Source organism: Pangasianodon hypophthalmus, chromosome 27 (genome assembly GCF_027358585.1).
Source record: "Pangasianodon hypophthalmus isolate fPanHyp1 chromosome 27, fPanHyp1.pri, whole genome shotgun sequence".
Taxonomy (NCBI): domain Eukaryota; kingdom Metazoa; phylum Chordata; class Actinopteri; order Siluriformes; family Pangasiidae; genus Pangasianodon; species Pangasianodon hypophthalmus.
In genome coordinates, this window is record NC_069736.1 from 7,676,517 (window position 1) to 7,696,010 (window position 19,494).

General features: G+C 36.9%; 1 protein-coding gene across 1 annotated transcript; it reads left to right on the top strand.

Annotated features, from left to right (window-relative positions):
* Positions 1-10,606: 10,606 nt before the first annotated feature.
* LOC113531275 (tumor necrosis factor) lies at positions 10,607-13,119 on the top strand. The gene is made up of 4 exons (XM_026921878.3): positions 10,607-11,048; positions 11,821-11,854; positions 11,961-12,038; positions 12,198-13,119. The coding sequence occupies exons 1-4, from the start codon at positions 10,944-10,946 to the stop codon at positions 12,626-12,628; spliced, it is 648 nt and encodes a 215-aa protein (XP_026777679.3). The 5' UTR covers positions 10,607-10,943; the 3' UTR covers positions 12,629-13,119.
* The last annotated feature ends 6,375 nt before the right edge of the window (positions 13,120-19,494 follow it).

Genomic DNA, 19,494 nt, shown 5'->3' on the forward strand with positions numbered 1-19,494 from the left:
AATTTTTTGTTGGAAAGTAATGTTTGGAAATATACATATTTTTTTTGTACTGACTCAATAATGCAGAAGTCAACATCTAGAAACATCTATAACAAATTTGTACAAAAACAAACAAAAAAATAATAATAGGTTGCCCAAGACTTAGCCTAAGACTAAGAAGTATTAAAAAAGACTATTTAAAAAGAAAAATCTAAAAATTGCTTAATTGATAAGTATTTATCACAATTTCTTTTAAGAGTCTAAATTAGGACTAGTATTTCATTTTCTTGAGCACTCACACTAAATATGTTAAACAAGGTACTGTGTTAATTTCAAATCCACCTGCACAGTAAATATCACTGACTTTGGGGGTCTTACAGCTAAAATAGCAGCTCAGAATAGTCCTGGTCTCATGAGGATCAAGGAATTGGCCGTGAAGCTTTGAGATAAACTTGTTAGGAGAAAAAAAGCTGAAGAAGGTTCTAAAAAGATCAGCAAAGCTTTGAACCTCCATAGATGCATTGTGAAATCCATTTCCACACAAAGTGGAAAAAGTATGGCACAATGCAGACACTGCCAAGATCAGGCCATCTTTCCAAACTGAGCACAGGAGCAAGAAAGGAAATTGTCAGAGAAGTGTGCAAGAGGGTAGATATGACACTGAGAGTTAATATGAGAGCTTTTAGAAAAAGATTTTGTAGTGTGATGAGAATAAAGTTGAGATATTTATTCTTAAAACATACCAAATACAGCCCATCACCCAAGTAACACCATTCCTACCATCAAGGATGGTGGTGGTAGCATCACACTCTGAGGTTGTGTTTCAGCAGGAGGAACTGGAAAGCTTTCAAGCAACTTCCTGAGGAGTATCTGTTCCAGTCAGCCAGAAATATGTCTTTAGGATGCAAATTGAGCCAAAGTCAAAAACTACAAAGGAATGATTTGTGTTTTGGAATGACAGCATCAAAGCCCATGCTTAATTCCAGTTTAAAGCACTTATCACACCCTGCTCTGAGCCACGTTACCTTTGAGCCTCTAGCATGGCTCGACTGGATCCACCATCCCTCAAGTTACTTGGAAGACATGCATCAAGACTCTTCTCTGAAATGAGCTTCACCTAGCAGTCCGAACAGCTGAGTCACTGGCTGTCTTCAAATGAAGTGTAAAGACCTACATCTTCATCAAGCACTTGAATTAGCGCATGGGTTATCTATTATAAAATCCTTGTCTTCTCTTTACTTTTCACAACAGAGTTTTTAGACTGATGGTACTCCCTGGCCTACTGAACTAGCATGGGGATGTGTTTTTCATAGAGGCTACAAAGCACCTCTGTAAAGTTACTTTGGAAAAGGGCATCTGATAAATGTTATAGATGTAATACATAAAAATATATAATATATAATATCTGTGAATTTGTGTATGTGGATTAAGCATGTGTTATAATTTCAAACTAATCAGGTAACAAGTACATGGTTAGTTTTCAATCAGACTTGTAATTAAAACAGTGGATCACACGTATCCTGTTGTCTATTCCTGTGAGGTTTTGTTTCACGCAGGTATAAAAACAAGTTAACCTGGCAACAGATTTCAAAACAGTCATCGTGAGGTCATCAAAACAAATTAGACCTTATTGTATTACAGTTATGCATTGTGTAGCAGTACTGTATGTACCTGTGTAACTACTGTTTGTATCTTTCAATACAGTCACATGGTGATGTATGACAGCAGTATTTATCATAAATCCAGTATCATACAGCAATAATTCCATAGTAATTTCTCAGTTGACCAGTGCAGGTTCTGAATAACACAGGAACTCTGACAGTTATCTGCTAATCAAATAGTTTGTTTGGTATGAGGGGAAGACACTGAGGGGGGGAAATGTAGTGGAAACAACTGACTTTGTGGAAAATGAGACTAGTGTATGGAGAATAGAAAGTTACTTAGTGTAGGCAAAGCCCACAAAGATGAATGTTCACAAACAGAACATGGTGAGTGGCAAGCTAAATGTAGGGCAGTAAGCCTAACAAGGGAAAAAATGGGATCCTCATAGCGTTCTACAAAAAATTTAAATGTATAATTAAACACTTACTGAGCTAGAAAAGAATAAGAGGACCAGACAGCTCTAGCTTCTTTGGAGGACTGGACAGCTATAGTTCATACAGTGTGGCATGAAAAGGAAAAAATGAGAATGGGAATGATGGCACTGTAGTATAACATTTGGCATTTATGGCAAATATTGTGTCATAGGTCACTTTGTGACAATGGAAGGTCTCACCATGTACACACACATGCACATGGGGATATCCAGGCAGGTAGGAGGGGTGACACAGTGAATTCATAGGTTGAAAACACTCCTCTCTGTAGATCCTAACTTGAGATTACATTTCTAAGAAATTAAACTAGATTTTAGATTGATCTCTAAACTCTCATATCTTGTTTTTTTGTGGATGTGTTTTTTCCTTTAGATTTGCATTGAAAATTGATCACATTATACATCAGGCATAACTTTATATGTAAAAATATCCTTTACACAGGATCATACAATGACTCGAGAAGCTCCATAAACTGTACTTGTATTGTTTCTTTCCATTTTACTCAAAATAGGAAAGCCCCCCTTTTTTCTTATTATTAATAAAATATTTGTTTATGATATGACAGGAATAAAGCTGATCTAATCTTATAGTACCTCACAAAGTTCACGTCGTCACCACCAATATAATTCAGTTGCCAGTATAGCATGTTAGTGTTCATTTATTTATTAGGGGTCAAGCAATGAAGGTGATGGAACCCAATTGTTTTTGTTTTGTCCTCCTTCTTCTTATTATTCTATGTTGGAAGTCTATGGCAGCTCCTACAACCATATGGTAAAAAGCTGTGAAATTTGGCACACTGACTGGGCATAGTGCCAGTAGTCATTTCAACAGATTTGGCCTCCTCCCCTCAATGCCTCTAGTGCCACCACTGGGTCAAATTTCAACTTACATTTACTTATAACTTTTGAAGTATTTGACATAGGAATTAAATCCTTTTTTTGCATTAATCCTTGGCTTATGCCAATTTCAATGGACCACAAGATATCATTTTTCACTGATTGGATTTTCCACCATTTTCAGTTTTTAAAAAAAAAAAAAAAAAAAAAAGATTTAAAGGTTTTCACAGCCCACACTTTTTGTTCAATTTTCACCAAATTTGGCTGAGATGATATTGAGACTAATCTTCACAAATGTTATCAGAAGCTTTTTTGATATTCAAAAGCGTTCACTTCTATCATACAAATGAATTTAACAGTGAAGCAGCCAAACAGGAAGTGAGGCCATGTCTTGACAACGGCTTGATGGATCAACATGGAACTTGAGAATACTTACTGGGGTGGCACCCCCGGGGTCCCCCAAAATTTTCACATCATTTGAGCACAAGGGGCACTAAACCATGAAATCCTATGCTTTTGCTATTTACTCTGGAAGCATTTGGAATAAATGAATAATTCTGGTGTCATCTGATTTCTGATGTGATGCCGAATGACTCAAAGCCATTATAGCATGCAAACAAATTTGACTGTGAAGGTGTAACAGGAAGCAAGGTCATATTTTGAAAACACATATATGAATTCACAAATCATGACCAAGTCCAATGATAAAACCAAGTCAAACCAAGTCCAATGATTATATAATACATGCTTGTAGACAAGTCGAAAAAAGCAATGTTGAGGCCTTTGCCTTTCTTAAAAAAACAAAGCACACTGATCTCTGATATTTTAACAGATGTCTTGGCTCATTTGGTCTGTAGGAGAAATTGTGCATTTTTAAATTATTGCTATGAATTTCTATTTTTTTAGTGTATTTTTACCAATATAAAGTCTGTCGAAAGTGTGTAGGCATACAAAATCTCAATCATATGTACACACTAAATATTGCTTTAACTGCACTTAAAAAAATTAGAATAAACAGAAATCCAGCAATACCAAAACTGTACAGTTAAGGTAACAATAAAACTCCTATCTTATTGAATAATCTCAGCGTTTACAAAGATTTCAGTCTGTAAAATAATTTTAAAAAAGTGCTCTTAACTCTTCAACTGCAACTCTTCAACTTCAACTCTTCAACTCTTGACCTAAAACCATAATGTCTTAATTTGTCATGTGATTTCTTGGAGACTGTGGCTTGAAAGACATATTGATTTTGAAATCTGCAATGTAATATGGTGGACATTGATGATGAAACAGCCACAAAAATAATGTGAGGTCATATGTCTGCAGTGCTTGATTGTATAAACACAAAATTGAAAGCTATGTTGAGGACCATGTCCTGAAGGAGGACGAAAATATTGGTGTCATTTGACCCCAAGGTGGTGCTATCTAATGCCTGACCCCTCATTAGCTGCATGTAGCTATATTTTATTTAGTGCTCCTTATTTATCCTGCATTTTTGAGATACTATATAAATTTAGCTATAAAAAAAAGTTTCCAAGCTCTTCTTGTGCAAGCCTGTGTTGACTGAGTATTGGAGAAACTGGTAAAAATATTTCAGTTATTTGCCAGCCAAAAAAGAAAGGCTTATTTCTGTAATACATCAGACCGCTTGTACTGAAGTCATGCACAGTCATGTTTTTTAGGTCATACTGCTTTGGTTATTAATGCTGTCAAAACATGACTGTGCCTGACAGACACTTTTTAGGAACACCTTTGCACCTACAAATACTTGCAATTATTCACTCAGCCAAACTTGGCAGCAGCACAATGCATAAAATCATGCAGATACAGGTCAAGTGCTTCAGTTAATATTCAAATCAAACACCGGAATGGGGAAAATGTGCTCTCAGTGACTCTGACTGTGGCATGGTTTTTGGTACCAGATGGGGTGGTTTGAGTATTTCAGAAACTGCTGATCTCCTGGGATTTTCATGTACAGCAGTCTCTAGAGTTTACACACGGTGGTGTGAAAAACAAAAAACATCCAGTGAGTGGCAGTTCTGTTGACAGAAAGGCCTTGTTGATGAGAGAGGTCAGAGGAGAATAGCCAGACTGGTTTGAGCTGACAGGAAGGCTACAGTAACTCAAATAACCACTCTTTACAACTGGGATGAACTGTATCACTTCAGTCATTCTCTGACATATACAGATTGCTTACTCAATCAGTGTTGGAAATAAGACATACAGTACACAGAGTGATGCATTTATGTAAGCCATCTATATGTGATTGTGATTTTTCAGAAGGAACACTGATACATGTACTTCAAAAGAATGGTGGGAGGTGAGTAATAGATGGTAGTGATTTACCTTGTGTGCAGTGTGCATATTGGCTCATACTGCCACAAGGAGAGCTCAGAAGGGAGAGTGGTGAATATGGAGTTGACGTTTGCCTACTCTGACTATAATAATTATTATGATAAAAGACATTTATATTACAGATACTGGTGTATTGGAGGAGGCTACTTTGCATCAGCTAGTAGTTCTTCAGTGTGGTTCCGTTTCATTAGTAGTTCGTTAATAGTTCTTCATGAGCTATTTTACACTCAGTAATTATAGTATAGTTCATAATGAACTACCAAACCATTACTTTATTATTATCTACTGAGTAATCATACAGTATTCATTAGTAGTCAATAGTAGTGACTTAAGTATTATTATAGTATATAGCCAAAAGTATGAGAACACCTGACCTTAACACTATAACGTGCTTGTTAAACATCCTTTGCTGTTATAATAACCTCCATTCTTCAGGGAAGGCTTTGCAAAAGTTTGTGGAATGTGGCTGGGGAGCCCTAGCTATGAGTTATTGAACAGTATTGTTAAATGTTACTAAAATGATAGTTTTTTGTATTTGTAAGAGTAACACACGCTGCTAAATTTTACAAGCCTTAAAACATTTACATTGAAAATATAGTTTAACTCAGTAAAACTGGATGAAAATTAAGAATTTAACAGATCATACCTCCTGGGTCCCAGGTTCGATCCTGAGCTCTGTCTCTGTCTCTGTGGAGTTTCTCTCCACGTTCTTCTTGTGTTCTTGCATTAGTTTCCTCCCACCTCCCAAAAATATACCAGTAGGCAGACTAGCTAGACTAAATTGCTCTATGATGGACTGACGTCCCATCCAGGGTGTGTTCCTGCTTTGCGTCCAAATGGGGTCCGAATCCAGCACAACTCTGGCCAGAATAAAACGGATACTGAAAGTGAGTGAGTGAGAACACCTTGCCACATGCTTGAGTACAATGGAACATCTGTGCAAAAATATGTTTTATACAAAACATACAGTATCCCTCACCCTGTAGGTGAACCTTATTCAATATACCTGTGATGGATTCCCTGGTTTTGCATCCACCACAACTCATTGGTTACTGAAGATGAATGAATGAATGAATGAATGAATATAAATAAATATAAATAGACTGTATTTGCCTATATATATATATATATATATATATATATATATATATATATATATACACATATATATACACATATATATATATATATTTTAATCCAGCATAATTGTCTAAAGAAATAGATCGCATCATATTTGTTCAATCATTTACCAGAAGAAGTGAGCAAGCCGTAAAAACAACAAATGTTATTCAACTTAATAAACTGAGGTGAAATATTATTTATGGGGAAGAGTGCTCAACACATTACAAGACACAGACATGTTTACCCAGAATGGGAAATATAAGTCACCAGGTAATGTATTTCTCATGAGCTTTATTATCTCATTACTCTCATGCCAGGTCACCCTTTTACTTCCCCATTGTTCTTCCAAATGTCTAACCTACAGGAAACACACCCATTTTCTCTTATTTTTCCTCGTCCATGCAGCAGTTTATATTACTTGATAAAATCAGTTTTAGAGCAAATTTCCCATAGCTACTCATGACCCCAAATTTTCCCAAATTCCTCAAGAGTTCAGTCGCCTCTAAATGATTTCTCTGCTCCTGTATTTTAAATTACAGGTTACATACCACTCAGAAAGCATTACTCACAGGCTTATATATTATTACTTAAACAGCTGCAACTTCAACTTAAATAATATTGAGTGATTTTAATTATCAAAATATAAATAGTAATTTTGGGAGTATGTGTGGCAGAGAGGAAGTGTCATTACAGAAGATTTCATATTGCTAATTAAACAGACATGTTCGTACAACGTACGTGCCATTTGTTCATACAAGTAAAGAAATACTTTTTTTTTTAGCTACCTGTAATAAAATAGGCAGGAGCAGCTAAGTGCAATTACAGCATTGCAGATGACTAACACTTTTGGTAAAGTTGTTTTGTACAAAGATGATCATTCTGTGAATTGCAGGATATGAAAAGACAAAACAATAAGAGTTGGGTGTGTTTCCTGTAGGTTAACCACGTGGCAGGGCAATGAGTAATCAAGAGTTGATTTTTGGAGTCAAGACCAGTTTCTAACTGAGAGGAGACTTACCTGGGGCAATTTCCTGTCCTAGGTAAACATACATGGGTGTTCAAATGGCCTGAGAAAATAGCTTCATTTTTGTCCTGTGTTCTTTACTGCTGTAAACCATATTTTTTATGTACAATGAGAGGAATTACGTAATCAAACACTTTTTTGTTTTTTTAATATGCTTCCAGTGCATATATCCAATTCAAATTTACATACATAATGTCTTTTGACTTTGTACTTGCATTCATAAGCTTAAACAAAGATGTTTAAAAAACTAAATTGATAGGGAAAATGATTTGGATGCTATATTAAATATATATATATATATATATATATATATATATATATATATATATATATATATATATTTCACATAGGGAAGATTTCACACAAGTAACAATAATGGTGTAGATGAAGAATCTTCCTAAAGTTTTCAGGGACAAAATTATTAAAAAATGCTTGATTAGAAAAAGCCACTGAGCCATAGCAAAGATCAAACATCCCTGTCAGTACAACTGGTTCAATAATATGCAGGTGGACAGTTCACGGAACCACAACTAATCATCCCTGGAAAGGTGCGCCATGCAAGATTTTACAGTGTGCTCTCAGAATAATGATGTATTCTCCATTCCTACACCCTACACAAAACTCCTCTGCTAAAAAAGAAGCACAGAGATGCACGTTGAAAAGCATTTAAACAATTCAGAACTCTTTTTGAACAGTATACTGCGGTAATTATTGCTATATATCTTTAGCAACAATGCTGCTTATAGAAAGAAGGGATGCGCATATGATCCCAAGAACAATGTGCTCACAGTGAAGTACAGAGGTAGGAACATCACGCTGTGTGGCTACTTAGCTGTATAACTTATCTGTATAACTTCCATCATTCTAAAAGCCACCAAGACTCTTCCTAGAGCCTGAAGATTTTCATGCACAGCAATTTCTAGAATTTACACAAGATGCTGTAAAAAAAAAAAAAAATTACATTCAGTGAGTGGCAGGTTTGCTGGAGGAAACACTTTGATAAGAGGGGTCAGAGGAGAAAGACCAGACAAGCTGATAGGAAGGCTACAGTAACTCAAATATCCACTCTTTGCAACCATGGTGAGCAGAAAATCATCTCACATTGAACCTTGAGGCACATGGGCTAAAATAGCAGAAGACCACATCAGGTTCCACTCCTGCCAGCCAAGAACACGTTCCAGCCATTTTACAACGTTTCAGTTGGCCTTTATATTATGAATTAATTGGTGTATATAAATAAATAAAGGTGAACAAATGTAAATAATGTAGAAGAAATAAGATTATGTTTCCTATTTGGATTAATTTGGTTTAAAATATTAATGTATCACTGGAGTTATTTAACATAATAACAGAAAGGTGCTGGAGTGGTAGTTACATGAGAAATGTTGAGAACGAGAGCGTGAACTGCGTATAATTTTTTTTGGCTTAAATGTATTGGCCTTCATCCAATTTAAGGCTGTGCGCAGGTGATTTCCTGGGTGGTTTCACATGCACACTTCCCTTCACCAAACCATTAATTCTGATTTACCTTACCTCATCTTTTGGAATTCAACTTCAAAACTACTTTAAGCAATTATACAAAACGTGTGCTGTGGAAGTACGTGTGAAACAACCTGCAAATTCACCTGCATGAAACAGGCCCATTTAGACTAATTAAAGCATGAAATGTGTCATGTCACAAAGCACAAATTGTCTTATACTTCTACCACGTCAGTGGCCTCCCTAGTCATCAGCTCTGAACGGGAGATTCACAGCATAAGTCAGCAACTGACAAATTTTCAGCAATTATATGATCAAATCATGTCAAAATAGATCATAATATCAAAAGAATGTTTCAAACACCTTGTGCAATCCATGCAATGAAGAATTAAAGCTGTTCTGAGAGTAAAAGGGGTCCTACCTAGTATTAGTATAGTGTACCTAATAAAGCTGACCCCAAAAAGCATGAGATAGAAATGATTTTATAAGGTTTTGTCATTTGTAAAATTGTCATGATTAATATATTACCCAATTTTTTTATGCATATATACAGTGAATAAGCTATACTACTGTTACAAAATAAGTATAAAGTTTGTTCATGTCATGTACAAATGTTTAAAATTTAATCATTTTCGATAGTATTGGGATTAAAGCACTGATCTTGTTAATTAGTACTTTATATTAATAGGGTTTCCAGTGAAGGAAAACACACAACAGTAATCTAATCTGCTCTTGCCTTTTTATAACCCAAGCCTAACTATGATACATTTATTGCAAAATAGAATGGCACCAAGGAGACAGACAAAGATAAAAATAAAAAAGACCATGATGTTTGTACTGGAGATCCTTCCAACACACTCAGTACTGTATCTGGTGTCACCTGTAAGAGGATGGGTTCTCTTTGGAGTCAGGTTGCTCTCAATGTTTATGTTTCGTGTTGTCTCAGGACAAGCCTCTGGCTTGATCATTAGAGATCTTAATCTATTCCGGATTTCTGGAAAGCTGCTTTGTGACAAAGTCTATTGTTAAAAGTGCAATATAAATAAAATACAATTCAGTTGAATTGTTATTGCTGTAAGCAATGAATTGCAGAATGTTACTTACACCAACGTCCTAGACTACTAGAATATGTGGATGAACTTGGAGATGATTTTTTTTTTTCAAGTCCTGTTACTGAAATTTGATTTAGTGGTGCCATGAATGAGTATACATAACATACGAATCACATTTTTTAAACGTGGCACTGAGAATGAAATTAAAGACCCAGTGATAATATGAAAAGAATAATATTGCCAAAGATGCTGTCCCAAATTATACAACAAAACATAAAAATCTATAAAGTTTTTTACAAAAGGGTAAGCCATACTTCTTTAGAGTATGATATAGCCTAAACATTTTTTTCTTTATATGTATATTGTCAACACCTTGAGAATTTCAGAAATGTATTTGTTCATCCACCCATCCATTCTCTGTACCCTTTACCCAAACAGGGTCATGGGGAAGCCAGGGGACACCCCTGGACAGAGTGCCAGCCCATCACAGGAAATGCCAAAGACAAGACATGTCTTTGGAATGTTGAATGAAACTGGAGTCCCCGGAGAAAACCCACCAAAACTCCACGTACACCGAGCAGAGGCGGGATTCGAACCCGCAACCCCAGAGGCGCGTGGCCACCACTAATCCACCATGCCCCCGGGATTCTTTCACTAACGACAGAAAAGCTTAATGTGAAAACTGTCCCCTTATACTTGACTTGACGTGTGTCAGAAATCCGTGTGTGCCAGACTCATTCATTTTTTGGCACGCCCTTTCTCTTCACGTGCTCCCAGAGCGGTTCCTCTGGCATGTGTCCCGCGCTCGCGTCACGGGTTTTCCTCTGAGTACTTTTGGAGGGGCAGGGCGCGTTCACGCGTTGGGGCGGTCCATTTGACAACAGTGTGGATAAAAACAGGACCATGGAAAAGAGCAGGACACGCAACAGCAACTTAAAGAACAAGTGCAAAGTCAAAAAGCGAGGACTGCGACTTGGAAGAGTTGGAAATACTGCATGCGAGAATGCAGCAGTGCCGGGACATGAAGCAGCACGAGGAGGGATGGCGCTGGGCTGCCGGATTCCTGATCGTGATGCTCTGGCTCCAAGTATCACTGCGCGTCACTGAGGTAACGTACCAAACTGCACACTAGATCACTGACCGCGTGGTTCCAGATGTGAGTGCGTAAAAAACGCATGCAACCGCATGCAACATTCTATCCATAAGGAGAAATAAATCACTGCTGTATGCGTGTTATTTTTCACGTGTTTTCACTAAACTGTAGCTTTCCTTGTCACTGTGATGATAGCCTCTAGATGGTACATCTCTAGGTGGTACTACAGAGTAGTGTACCTTTGATTTGAAGTACATTATTGCCCCATAAGGAACACTGATTTACCTTTAAATAGCTTTTAGATTAATTCACCACATGCACCTTTCCAGTAAAAGATACACACATGCTGTACCACCCCAGGGTGAAAAAAGTACAGTTTTTATACCTTTTTTCTGAGAGTGTATTTCTACTTCATATGCAATGCATTATTTCATACATAAATGTCTGAAAACTGTTTATTTTTTTCAGGAGGAGGGTGTTAAATAATGCATTAACACAAATAACTCCATGGCTATGTCCCCAAATGGATACTATCATACTAAATAATATTTATAGTATGTCAAAATAGTATAAGTATACTGACTTCCTGGATAATACCCCAGACTACCAAACTAACTCATAATGATCTTCTTTCATACTTTTTGACCAGAAGCTTATGTAGGTTTAGTATATAAGTGTAAAATTACCCATTTTGTACCGAGTGTTCTTAGGAACCCACAATATCAGAAAGTTTGTTTGAATATTTTCTACATTTTGAAGTTTTTTACTTTACTCTCCTTTATTCTAGGCAGCAAATACTTCGAAGCAACCAGAGGGCCAGGGTAAGTTCTACTATTTGGATGTTCTTTGTTTTCAATTAATTCGAAATACAATTTAAACCTGTTATGATGTGCACATTTTGGAGGTTGACTTTCTTTTGTTGAGCAGATATCCAGGGAGGTGTTCAGCCAGGTGTCAAGCCACGGAAGAATATTAGACGTGCTAAGGAAACAGTGCATCTACTGAGTAAGCAACTCAATCCTCAGTTACTCTAGTACAAGCTCACAAGAAAGCACTTTTTTTTCCTTCTTAACTGTTTATGCCTTCCCATAAACATCTATTTTCATGTACTTGAATTGAAGCCAATTTGACCACTAAGACTAATTCTTCCTTCCTCTCTTAAAGCTGCAAGAGGACCAGATGGGAAAGTGGTTCCAACTTTAAATGAGCAGGGCATTTACATTTGGTGGATGTATCATAACACTAGAAGCATATTCAAACTGGAGGACAACAGCACAACCCTTGTCGTGCCTAAGAAAGGCCTGTACTTTGTGAATCTGAAAATGTACTACTATATACCTACTGGACATGAGTGCAAGGAAAATCTGCTTTTGACGACCTGTATTAAGCAGTACCATCCTTCTTACCTTGAGTGGAGAGATGTCGTAAAGGGCATGGACACGATGCAATGTGTGGACCGCTGGTATCAGTCTGTTACTTTAAGTCAAATGGTCAGGCTTGAGAAAGGAACAAAGCTAAGAGTTATCATAAACCCAGTGAACTATGATTTTATAAATGGGGATGGCAGCACTTACTTCACTGTCACTCTTCTGTAGTATGGTTTCTACTTTAAATTTGAATCCACATGTTGGTGTTAATATTTTGTAATGTTGAGTAAAGCTGTATAAAATAAGTGGTTTTTAAAACACTTATATGCAAATCACAGCAAAAAAGGGACCATTACTTTTTAAATATATAATTTTTGTTTGTATTTTGCTTTTTTTTGTAGGTTTTTCTGAACTACAACATAGATATTCTTGTTAAATTCTACAACATGTTTCCATACGGAATTCAGATACTGAATATTATATATTGAATTAAAAAAAAATACGGCCTTCTTGTTATTGGTCTTTTGTGATATTAAATGGCCCAGATTTTGAATGGTTTTCATTGCCAGTTGCGATGGACATGTTTTATATTAAAACGTCTTTTTTGTGCTGATGTTCCATTGTGATAAATTGACAGTTAAATAAAAATCAATAAAAAAACCTATTATTTTTCTCAATTTCCTTCTAATAGATAGATAAAGATACTGAAATGTAATATGGCATTTAAAACATCCTATTAGGAAATGTGCTGTGCAACTCAGCATTTTTATAACTAGGCAGATGTGTTTAGGAGTTCACTGTATGCATGATTTTCTCTACTGTAAATAAGCCAAATAGATAGATAGATAGATAGATAGATAGATAGACTATATGGCCAAAGGTTTGTGGACACCTGACCATCAAACCCATATGTGGTTCTTCCCCAAACTGTTGCCACAAAGTTGGAAGCACACAATTGTATAGGATGTGTTTGTATGCTGGAGCTTTATGATTTCCCTTCACTGGAACTAAGGGGTCCAAACCTGTTCCAGTGTGACAATCCCCCCATGCACAAAGCGAGCTCCATGAAGACATGGTTTGCCAAGTTTGCAGTGGAAGAACTTGAGTGTCCTGCACAGAGCCCTGACCTCAACTCCGCTGAACACCTTTGGGATGAGCTAGAACACCAAATGTGCCCCAGGCCTTCTCAACCAACATCAGTGCCTGACATCAGTAATACTCTTGTGGCTGATTGGGCAAATCCCCACAACCACACTTCAAAAATCTAGTGGAAAGCCTTCCCAGAAGAGAAGATGTGAGATGTTCAAACGCACATACGGATGTGACGGTCAGGTGTCCACAGACCTTTGGCCATATAGTGTAGATAGATAGATAGATAGAGAAATAAAGAAATAAAGAAATAAAGAGTTAAAAGCATGAAAGCATGATATGCGTATACATATACACTGATCAGAAATAACATTAAAACCACTGACAGGTGACGTGAATAACGGGGTGGGATATATTAAGCAGCAAGTGAACAGTCAGTTCTCAAAGTTGATGTGTTAGAAGCAGGAAAAATGGGCAACCTGGTCTGATGAATCACATATTCTTTTGCGTAATGTGGATGGCCAGGTGTGTGTGCATCACATACCTGGGGAAGAGATGGCACCAGGATCGAGCATCTGTGGGATGTGCTGGACAAACAAGTCCATCAATCCACAGAGGCCCCACATTGCCACTTGCAGGACTTAAAGGATCTGCTGCTAACATCTTCCTGCCAGATACCACAGCACACTTTCAGAGGTCTTGTGGAGTCCATGCCTCAATGGGTCAGAGCTGTTTTGGTAGCACAAGGGGGACCGACACAATATTAGGCAGGTGGTTTTAATGTTATGGCTGATCGGTGTATATACTTTCTCTCTCTCTCTCTTTCTCTCTCTAACACACACACACACACACACACACTCACACACACACAACCAAGTGTAACCTGATGAAGGACCATTGTCCATAACATCCTATTTCTCTAAAAACTTTGTGTATTCACTTTACTTTTGCCACATATCCTTTCTCTCTCTTCTATCTCCATCTCACAGTTTTTCCAATCTTCACCACTATACTTTCAGTGAGTCTGTGCCCCCTGTAGCCTCAGATTTCTGTTCGTGGCTCACAGGAGTGGAACCTGATGTAGTCTTTTGCTGTTGTAGCCTACCCACTTTAAGGTTCAGCATGTTGTGCATTCTGAGATGCTTTTCTGCTTACCAGTTTTAGACCGTGGTTATTTTTGGTTACTATAGCCTTCCTGTCAGACTGAATGAGTCTGGCCACTCTCCTCTGACCTCTCTCATCAACAAGACATTTCTGCCTGCAGAACTGCCGCTCACAGGATGTTTTTGTTTTTCACACCATTCTGTGCAAAAGTGTCTAGACACTGCTGCGTGTGAAAAATCCCAAGTGCTCATATTATATATATATATATATATATATATATATATATATATATATATATATATATATTCCCAAGAGCACACAGTATATTGTGTTACATTTGTACTGTTTCCAACAGGATGTACTGCTGCCCACAGGATGTTTTTGTTTTTCACACCTTTTTCAATAGCAGGAGAGCAACAGTTTCTAAAATACTCGAACCAGATCACATTTTCCCCCATTCTAATGTCTGCGCTTGACCTGTATCTCCATAATTTTTTTGCATTGTGCCACATGATTGGATGATTAGATAATTGTGTAATGGAAACATTCCTTTGAGATTCTTGTCTATGTTGACACGATTGGGTCACACAATTCCTGCAGATTTTTGTTCTACCACATCCCAAAGGTGTTCTAGTGGATTCAGATCTGCTGACTGGGAAGGCCACCAAAGAACATTGAACTCATTGTCATGTTCATGAAATCAGGTTGAGATGACTTTTGGTTTGTGACATGGTGCATTATCAGGCTGGAAATAGCCTTTAGAAAATGGGTCAGTTGTGGCCATGAAGGGATGTACATAGTCAGCAATAAAACTCTAATAGACTGTGGCATTCAAGCGATAATTGATTGGTATTAACAGGCTCAAATTGTGCCAAGAAAACACTCCCCAGACCATTACACCACCTCCACACAAGGCAGGTTGGGTACATGGACTCTTGCTGTTGGTACCAAATTCTGACCCATCCATCTGTGTGCCTCAGCAGAAATTGAAATTCATCAGACCAGGCTACGTTTTTCCAGTCTTCAACTGTCTGGGTTTGGTGACCCTGTGTCCACTGTAGCCTTGACTTACTGTTCTTGGCTGACAGAAGTGGAACCCAATGTGGTCTTATGCTGCTGTAGCCCATCCGTCTCAAAGTTCGATGTGTTGTGCATTCTGAGATACTTTTCTGCTCACCACAATTGTAAAGAGTGGTTATCTGAGTTACCGTAGCCTTCCTGTCAGTTCAAACCAGTCTGGCCATTCTCTGTTGACCTCTCTCATTAACAAGGCATTTCTGTTCGCAGAACTGCTGCTCACTGGATGTTTTTTCTTTATTGCATCATTCTGAGTAAACTCTATTGACTGATGAGTGTGAAAATCCCAGATCAGTAGTTATAGAAATACTCAAACCAGCCCATTTGGCACCAACAATCATGCCATGGTCAAAATCACTGAGATCACATTATGGTTGATATGAACATTACCTGAATCTGCTGTCCTGTATCTGCATGACTGCATGATCGCACTGCTGCCATATTATTGGCTGATTACATAATTGCTTAAACAGGTAGATATACAGGTGTTCCTAATAAACTGTTCTGTGAGTATATATACACATACATACTGTACATACATACATACAATGTTGTACAATATTGTATGCATAACACTTTGAAATATACATTTGAGATATTTGAGACTAACTCAAATATCTGCTCAGCAGTGGTCCTATGGTCCCTTTCCATTAATTGACGGATAAAGTGGCCAATGAGTGTAGACAAAAGGTTTACATAATAACCTCTCCACTATATTTATATACAAATTAACAAACTCAAAAGATATCCTTTTCTCAGTTTTACTGAAAATGTATTTTAAAATATCAGATAGTTCACATAATGTTTCTTTATACTTACACAATATATATTGGAATTCAGATCGAACGCCAGGCCTCCTCACCTGACATCAGTGCCCAACCTCACTAATGTCCTTGTGGACAAATAGGCATAAATCTCTACAGCTGCATTCTAAACCATACTGGAAAGCCTTCTCAGAAGAGTGGAGGTTGTTATAGCAGCAAAAGGGAAGCAACTTCATATTACGGCTCATGGCTTTGGAATGGGATGTTCAAGAAGAACATATGGGTTTGATGGTCAGGTGTCCACATACTTTTGGCCATGTAGTGTAGGTGCACACTCATACTTTATAGACTATAGATTATATTATAGATTATAAGAACTTTAAAAAATGTTTAGTTTATTTTTAGGGCTCTTTCCTTATATGGTCAAGGCTTCCTGTCCTTATTTGATTGGTTCCCTTCCTGATTGTTTCCACCTGTTGCATGTTTCTGTTAATTTAGTTTGTGTATTTATATCATCTATATTTTTCTCATTGGTTGTAAAGTCTTGCAAATTTGTTTGCATTCCTGCATTGCTTTATTTTGCATATTATTAGTATATTTTCTCAGTGTTCACCTTTCCCTGGCCTTGAAACTAACCTGCTGACTGATGGTGTAATCAGGAAGTGTTTTGTCTGTGCTTGAACTCCTGCATGTTGTAGAGATTACAGTATCTGAATAACCTTTAAGTCCATACTTGCACCCTGCAATTCACTCTCACACCACCACATTACACATAATTGTAACAGGCTGTTAACAAGCTTGAGGTACATGAGTCATAATTCAAAAATATTTCTACCACTGTTAAAATAAATACAAAATGCTTTGATTAAACCAGATGTGGGATTTTTTAGTGTCTGTTAAATTAGTATATTTAGAATTATACATTACATTTGAAAACTGTTTACTAGTAATCATTTTATATAAAAGTAATTATTAGTGATTCATAGTAATCATTGGTAATCATTTTACATTATAAATCCAACAGCTTGTCCTGGGGATATGAAAGATCAAGTTGGAGGAATGATTCCTTAGTCCATATCAGCCTGCTTTTTTTGTGGTGGATTTATTTATACTAGTTAAAAAGCTAGCTAGCAACTAACCCTAACATCTTGGTAGTGACTTCAGTTGATCGTTTCTGAGACAATCGGGCAGTGGTGGCTCAATGGCTAAGGCTATGGGTTACTACTCAGAAGATTGGAAGTTCAAGCCCCATCACTGCCAAGCGGCTGCTGTTGGGTCCTTGATCAAGGCTTAACCTTCCCTGCTCCAGGGGTGCACTTTCCTAACAAGTTGGGATATGTGAAGAAAAGAATTTCACTGTGCTGTATATGCTTCCCCTTCAGGGATAAATGTAAGTTGCTCTAGATAAGGGTGGTTGTAAATGTACAATTGTCTGCTTAGTGCTCATGGAAAATCTGCCAGTTGTAGTAAAGTGGGATCATTGTATGCCATGAGATTTATAAAAAGTATTATAATGATGACAATGTTTTTGTGATCCACTGCTTATAACTCCTTATAAGCATTTGGTCGCAAAGATAAATATACATCAGAAACCTAGATACAGCCCCCTTTACATTCCTCAGATTTGTCTGGATTAAAAATGACACTTACACAGATTGCTCTAGCCAGCATTTTTATCGCAAACTACTTTAATGATCTTAAAGTAAATTTTCAGCAGATCTTTAAAAACAATTATAACTGGAAAATGCTGCTTGTGTAAGTATTCAACCCCTTCAGACTAGTATTTGGTAGAACTACTTTTTGCTGCAATAACAACTTTAAGTCTGTTGGGGCTTTGCACACTGTTTGGGAGTTATTTTCATCCCTTCTTCCAGACAGATTTGTTCCAGTTTCTTCAGGTTGGTTGGACGTTGTTTGTTGGCTGCAATTTTGCAAACAGTCCCAGAGATTCTTGATGTGATTCAGATCTGGACTTTGACTGTAGAACATTCACCTTTTTGTTTTTAACCACTTCTGTGTTGTTTTGGCCTTGAGTTTGGGACCATTGCCTTGCTGAAAGGTGAAGTTTCTCTCAAGCTTTAATATAATCTTTTTAACAGAATGAAGCAGGTGCTCATGTAATATCCTCCTGTATTTTCCTCCATCCATTTTCCCTTCAATTTTGACAAGAAACCCAGGTTCTGAGGACAAAAGGTGTCCCCAGAGCATCCTCCCTTAGTTTGCATTAAAACTGCGCATGTATTATTAAGCATGTGTTAAGACAAATCTGATAAATTCGAGGGGGGTTGAATACAGATGGTGAAGTGAAGTCACCTCTTCAGCAGTAGATAGATAGATAGATAGTACAGTCTGACATTATACTCTCTAGATGTGTCTCCCATATTTATTTATTTATTTATTTATTTATTTATTTATATGGTCTTTAATGTTTTTGTTTTCTCTTACAATGTAACAACATAATATAATTTATGATTCTACAACATTATTAATTTTACGTTCAAAAATTTTACTAAAAATACAAAGGTATGTCATCCTTGCTCCAATATACTGTAACTTTGTAAATTACACTCTACAAAAGTGATAGAAAAGTAATATAGAAAGGTAACATAGCTAGCTTTTGTTAGCAGAAAAATTTGGGTAGCTAACCTAGACAGTGATCCTATGAGTTACATATTCAATTCAATTCAATTTTATTTATATTGTGCTTTTAACAATGGACAGTGTCACAAAGCAGTTTTACAGAAATATATTAATTCTGGATATAAAATTAAAATGAAAATTCTAAATTTATCCCTAATGAGCAAGCCAGAGGCAATGAAAAAAATCCCTAAGATGAAACGAGATACAAACCTTGAGAGGAACCAGACTCAAAAGGGAACCCATCCTCTTCTAGGTGACACCAGATAAGGTGATAAATAATTTCTCTTCTTTAACTGTATACTATAGTGTCAAAAAATGCTAACTGTGTTAACAAAAACTTGAGTATGAGCATCATCAGAGTTTTAACTTATGGTCTATTGTATCAAACTGACATTTTTAACTGTTCACTGGTAGAGACTT